The sequence below is a fragment of the Penaeus vannamei genome, chromosome 7 (assembly GCF_042767895.1).
Source record: "Penaeus vannamei isolate JL-2024 chromosome 7, ASM4276789v1, whole genome shotgun sequence".
Taxonomy (NCBI): Eukaryota; Metazoa; Arthropoda; class Malacostraca; order Decapoda; family Penaeidae; genus Penaeus; species Penaeus vannamei.
The window spans coordinates 40,560,850-40,566,794 of NC_091555.1; the positions used below are offsets into that span (position 1 = coordinate 40,560,850).

General features: G+C 44.9%; 2 protein-coding genes across 2 annotated transcripts; one reads left to right on the forward strand and one right to left on the reverse strand.

Annotated features, from left to right (window-relative positions):
- Positions 1-459: 459 nt before the first annotated feature.
- Positions 460-2,219, reverse strand: LOC138862091 (salivary glue protein Sgs-3-like; the record flags this gene model as incomplete). Its single annotated transcript, XM_070123242.1, has 1 exon — positions 460-2,219. A coding segment is annotated over one exon (1,104 nt), but the record flags the coding sequence as incomplete, so codon positions are not given.
- Positions 2,220-2,761: 542 nt separating this feature from the next.
- LOC138862182 (uncharacterized) lies at positions 2,762-5,557 on the forward strand. The gene is made up of 7 exons (XM_070123365.1): positions 2,762-2,778; positions 3,789-3,961; positions 4,007-4,120; positions 4,151-4,471; positions 4,742-4,891; positions 5,231-5,380; positions 5,535-5,557. Exons 1-7 carry the CDS (start codon positions 2,762-2,764, stop codon positions 5,555-5,557), a joined length of 948 nt encoding a protein of 315 aa, XP_069979466.1.
- The last annotated feature ends 388 nt before the right edge of the window (positions 5,558-5,945 follow it).

A 5,945-nucleotide genomic window follows, 5' to 3' on the forward strand; every position in this document is an offset into this window, starting at 1 on the left:
CCATTTAAAGTGGGGTTTAATACCAACGATCTCACACTTGAAATGCGTCATGGTAATGCCGGTCATAATAATCATATACAAAATAACAGCAATTATAGGTTTGCTGTGATAAAGCTGTAAATGGTATTACGGTAAATATATTTTCATACATCGTAATAATGATAATAATGATAAAGCTGAAATAACAATAGCAAAGTTTATACAAGACATGATGATAAGAATGATAATGATGATGATGGGGGTGATAACAAACAACAGTAATGATGATAATGGTGGTGATGGTGAATTAGATAATGTATTATTCTATCAATATATATATATATATATATATATATATATATATATATATATATATATATATATATATATATATATATATATATATATATATCATTCGATCATAAGTACCTAAATAAGGAACTGCATAAACACAAAATAGAAATTTATATCATGGACACTAAATATTTTTATCACTATAATTATTGATATTATCCACATCATCAGAGTCACCATCACCAGCGAAGCCAACACTATCACACACACGATGAAACAAATGATGATTAATACATACATAACAAAATTAGTGAAATGTATTGAAAATGCAGATTAAGGTTATGATGATAAAGGTAATAAAGTCAAGTTTAAATTAAGTAAAGCGTTACAAACACACACCTACGCAAACCCATGTACACATTCACATCCACACAGATGCAAGCACTATACAACCTGTAGGACAGATGCTTAAGTGAAATTGACTCGGTATCAAAATGCGAGAAATATATATATATAAAATAGCAGACACTAAAATTTCCAAATCCTATTCAGTGAGAAATCCATCGAGATAATGCCCAAGCTGCATGTTCCACTGTGCAAATATAGTACTCCCAGGCGCATGAATTAGGTAAGGAAATATAAAGTACAGTTACTACGATTATAACACTCGCGCTTATACAGTACACTATAAACATTTTAAAAAATAGCATCACTATCGTTGATCTATTGTTTTTCTTTATATTTTCTATTTTCGCGTTTCGTGTCATATTTTTTTCCTATATGCTGTTGTATACGCTTACTTTTTTCTTTGTTTTTATATGGATATTTGCATATTTTTCTCATTATAAGAGTTCATTCCGAGCCGATCGCCCCAGCAAGCGCCTCGCCCAGCCACTAAATCTATCGTTACCTCTCTGACGACCGAGGACATTCCCTTGACCTTGGTTCTCGACCCTTTGCACCCCGTGACCTAGATTCCCATACCCTCCCTGCCATGGGTTCACAGGGCTTGACCCCATATGACCTGGCATATTATATCCCGACCCCATATGGTGGTCAGAATCTCCTTTATTCACCTTATCGTTAGAAGAGGGGAAGACGGAGCCCCAGAATGACCCAGCTTGACCTGACGGGACCTGCGCTAGCCCCACGGCCGTCTGTGACTGCGTGCGATGGACCCCTGGGAGAATTCCAGGGAAAGGGGGGGCAGAATCTGTGACCTCTGACCTGTGGGGGTTTATGGGGATTAGAGGTCGTTTTGTTGTTGTTGTTGTTGTCTTCTGGGTAGTGGTAGTAGTTGTAGTTGTTGTCGTAGTGGGGGTTGTGGTTGTGGTAGTTGTAGTGGGGGTTGTGGTTGTGGTAGTTGTAGTGGGGGTTGTGGTTGTGGTAGTTGTAGTGGGGGTTGTGGTTGTGGTAGTTGTAGTGGGGGTTGTGGTTGTGGTAGTTGTAGTGGGGGTTGTGGTAGTTGTAGTGGGGGTTGTGGTAGTTGTGGTTGGTGGTAAAGTCGTTGGAGGCAGTGTTGTCGGAGGTAGTGTTGTTGGAGGTAGAGTTGTAGGTGGCAATGTTGTTGGAGGTAGAGTTGTAGGTGGCAATGTTGTTGGAGGTAGAGTTGTAGGTGGCAATGTTGTTGGAGGTAGAGTTGTAGGTGGCAATGTTGTTGGAGGTAGAGTTGTAGGTGGCAGTGTTGTTGGAGGTAGAGTTGTAGGTGGCAATGTTGTTGGAGGTAGAGTTGTAGGTGGCAATGTTGTTGGAGGTAGAGTTCTAGGTGGCAATGTTGTTGGAGGTTGAGTTGTAGGTGGCAATGTTGTTGGAGGTTGAGTTGTAGGTGGCAATGTTGTTGGAGGTAGAGTTGTAGGTGGCAATGTTGTTGGAGGTAGAGTTGTAGGTGGCAATGTTGTTGGAGGTAGAGTTGTAGGTGGCAGTGTTGTTGGAGGTAGAGTTGTAGGTGGCAATGTTGTAGGTAGAGTTGTAGGTGGCAATGTTGTTGGAGGTAGAGTTGTAGGTGCCAATGTTGTTGGAGGTAGAGTTGTAGGTGCTAATGTTATTGGAAGTAGAGTTGTAGGTGGGAATGTTGTTGGAGGTAGAGTTGTAGGTGGCAATGTTGTTGGAGGTAGAGTTGTAGGTGGCAATGTTGTTGGAGGTAGAGTTGTAGGTGGCAATGTTGTTGGAGGTAGAGTTGTAGGTGGCAATGTTGTTGGAGGTAGAGTTGTAGGTGGCAATGTTGTTGGAGGTTGAGTTGTAGGTGGCAATGTTGTTGGAGGTAGAGTTGTAGGTGGCAATGTTGTTGGAGGTAGAGTTGTAGGTGGCAATGATGTTGGAGGTAGAGTTGTAGCTGGCAATGTTGTTGGAGGTAGAGTTGTAGGTGGCAATGTTGTTGGAGGTAGAGTTGTAGGTGGCAATGTTGTTGGAGGTAGAGTTGTAGGCGGCAATGTTGTTGGAGGTAGAGTTGTAGGTGGCAATGTTGTTGGAGGTAGAGTTGTAGGTGGCAATGTTGGAGGTTGAGTTGTAGGTGGCAGTGTTGTTGGAGGTAGAGTTGTAGGTGGCAATGTTGGAGGCAGTGTTGTTGGAGGTAGAGTTGTAGGTGACAATGTTGTTGGAGGTAGAGTTGTAGGTGGCAATGTTGTTGGAGGTAGAGTTGTAGGTGGCAATGTTGTTGGAGGTAGAGTTGTAGGTGGCAATGTTGTTGGAGGTAGAGTTGTAGGTGGCAATGTTGTTGGAGGTAGAGTTGTAGGTGGCAATGTTGTTGGAGGTAGAGTTGTAGGTGGCAATGTTGTTGGAGGTAGAGTTGTAGGTGGCAATGTTGTTGGAGGTAGAGTTGTAGGTGGCAATGTTGTTGGAGGTAGAGTTGTAGGTGGCAATGTTGTTGGAGGTAGAGTTGTAGGTGGCAATGTTGTTGGAGGTAGAGTTGTAGGTGGCAATGTTGTTGGAGGTAGAGTTGTAGGTGGCAATGTTGTTGGAGGTAGAGTTGTAGGTGGCAATGTTGTTGGAGGTAGAGTTGTAGGTGGCAATGTTGTTGGAGGTAGAGTTGTAGGTGGCAATGTTGGAGGTAGAGTTGTAGGTGGCAATGTTGGAGGTAGAGTTGTAGGTGGCAATGTTGTTGGAGGTAGAGTTGTAGGTGGCAATGTTGTTGGAGGTAGAGTTGTAGGTGGCAATGTTGTTGGAGGTAGAGTTGTAGGTGGCAATGTTGTTGGAGGTAGAGTTGTAGGTGGCAATGTTGTTGGAGGTAGAGTTGTAGGTGGCAATGTTGTTGGAGGTAGAGTTGTAGGTGGCAATGTTGTTGGAGGTTGAGTTGTAGGTGGCAATGTTGGAGGCAGTGTTGTTGGAGGTAGAGTTGTAGGTGGCAATGTTGTTGGAGGTAGAGTTGTAGGTGGCAATGTTGTTGGAGGCAGTGTTGTAGGTGGCAATGTTGGATGCAGTGTTGTTGGAGGTAGAGTTGTAGGTGGCAATGTTGTTGGAGGCAGAGTTGTAGGTGGCAATGTTGGAGGTTGAGTTGTAGGTGGCAAAATTGGAGGCAGTGTTGTTGGAGGTAGAGTTGTAGGTGGCAATGTTGGAGGCAGTGTTGTAGGTGGATATGTTGTTGGAGGTAGAGTTGTAGGTGGCAACGTTGTTGGAGGCAGTGTTGTAGGTGGCAATGTTGTTGGAGGTAGAGTTGTAGGTGGCAATGTTGTTGGAGGCAGTGCTGTAGGTGGCAATGTTGTTGGAGGTAGAGTTGTAGGTGGCAATGTTGTTGGAGGTAAAGTTGTAGGTGGCAATGTTGGAGGCAGTGTTGTAGGTGGCAATGTTGGAGGCAGTATTGTAGGTGGCAATGTTGTTGGAGGCAGTGTTGTAGGTGGCAATGTTGTTGGAGGTAGAGTTGTAGGTGGCAATGTTGTTGGAGGTAGAGTTGTAGGTGGCAATGTTGTTGGAGGCAGTGTTGTTGGAGGTAGAGTTGTAGGTGGCAATGTTGTTGGTGGCAACGTTGTTGGAGGCAATGTTGGAGGCAGTGTTGTTGGAGGTAGAGTTGTAGTTGGCAATGTTGGTGGTAGAGTTGTTGGTGGCAATGTTGTTGGAGGCAGTGTTGTTGGAGGTAGAGTTGTAGGTGGCAATGTTGTTGGAGGTAGAGTTGTAGGTGGCAATGTTGGTGGTAGAGTTGTTGGTGGCAATGTTGTTGGAGGCAGTGTTGTTGGAGGTAGAGTTGTAGGTGGCAATGTTGTTGGAGGTAGAGTTGTAGGTGGCAATGTTGGTGGTAGAGTTGTAGGTGGCAATGTTGTTGGAGGCAGTGCTGTAGGTGGCAATGTTGGAGGAAGTGTTGTTGGAGGTAGAGTTGTAGGTGGCAATGTTGTTGGAGGCAGTGTTGTTGGAGGTAGAGTTGTAGGTGACAATGTTGGAGGCAGTGTTGTAGGTGGCAATGTTGGAGGTAGAGTTGTAGGTGGCAATGTTGTTGGAGGCAGTGTTGTAGGTGGCAATGTTGGAGGCAGTGTTGTTGGAGGTAGAGTTGTAGGTGGCAATGTTGTTGGAGGCAGTGTTGTTGGAGGTAGAGTTGTAGGTGGTAATGTTGTTGGAGGCAGTGTTGTAGGTGGCAATGTAGTTGGAGGCAATGTTGTTGGAGGTAGAGTTGTAGGTGGCAATGTTGTTGGAGGTAGAGTTGTAGGTGGCAATGTTGTTGGAGGTAGAGTTGTAGGTGGCAATGTTGTTGGAGGTAGAGTTGTAGGTGGCAATGTTGTTGGAGGCAGTGTTGTAGGTGGCAATGTTGTTGGAGGTAGAGTTGTAGGTGGCAATGTTGTTGGAGGTAGAGTTGTAGGTGGCAGTGTTGTTGGAGGTAGAGTTGTAGGTGGCAATGTTGTTGGAGGTAGAGTTGTAGGTGGCAATGTTGTTGGAGGTAGAGTTGTAGGTGGCAATGTTGTTGGAGGTAGAGTTGTAGGTGGCAATGTTGTTGGAGGTAGAGTTGTAGGTGGCAATGTTGGAGGTTGAGTTGTAGGTGGCAGTGTTGTTGGAGGTAGAGTTGTAGGTGGCAATGTTGGAGGCAGTGTTGTTGGAGGCAGAGTTGTAGGTGACAATGTTGTTGGAGGTAGAGTTGTAGGTGGCAATGTTGTTGGAGGTATAGTTGTAGGTGGCAATGTTGTTGGAGGTAGGGTTGTAGGTGGCAATGTTGTTGGAGGTAGAGTTGTAGGTGGCAATGTTGTTGGAGGTAGAGTTGTAGGTGGCAATGTTGTTGGAGGTAGAGTTGTAGGTGGCAATGTTGTTGGAGGTAGAGTTGTAGGTGGCAATGCTGTTGGAGGCAGCGTTGTTGGAGGTAGAGTTGTAGGTGGCAATGTTGTTGGAGGCAGTGTTGTAGGTGGCAATGTTGGAGGCAGTGTTATTGGAGGTAGAGTTGTAGGTGGCAATGTTGTTAGAGGCAGTGTTGTAGGTGGCAATGTTGGAGGTAGAGTTGTAGGTGGCACTGTTGTTGGAGGTAGAGTTGCAGGTGGCAATGTTGTTGGAGGTAGAGTTGTAGGTGGCAGTGTTGTTGGAGGTAGAGTTGTAGGTGGCAGTGTTGTTGGAGGTAGAGTTGCAGGTGGCAATGTTGTTGGAGGTAGAGTTGTAGGTGGCAATGTTGTTGGAGGTAGAGTTGTAGGTGGCAGTGTTGTTGGAGGTAGAGTTGCAGGTGGCAATGTTGTTGGAGGTAGAGTTGTAGGTGGCAATGTTGTTGGAGG

What these genes read in the sequence shown, in the direction of transcription:
- LOC138862182 (XM_070123365.1), top strand. An exon ending in AGGTGGCAATGTTGTTGGAG is followed by an intron (nt 4,121 to 4,150) that starts GTAGAGTTGTAG and finishes ATGTTGTTGGAG; the next exon opens with GTAGAGTTGTAGGTGGCAAT. An exon ending in AGGTGGCAATGTTGTTGGAG is followed by an intron (nt 5,381 to 5,534) that starts GTAGGGTTGTAG and finishes TGTTGGAGGCAG; the next exon opens with CGTTGTTGGAGGTAGAGTTG.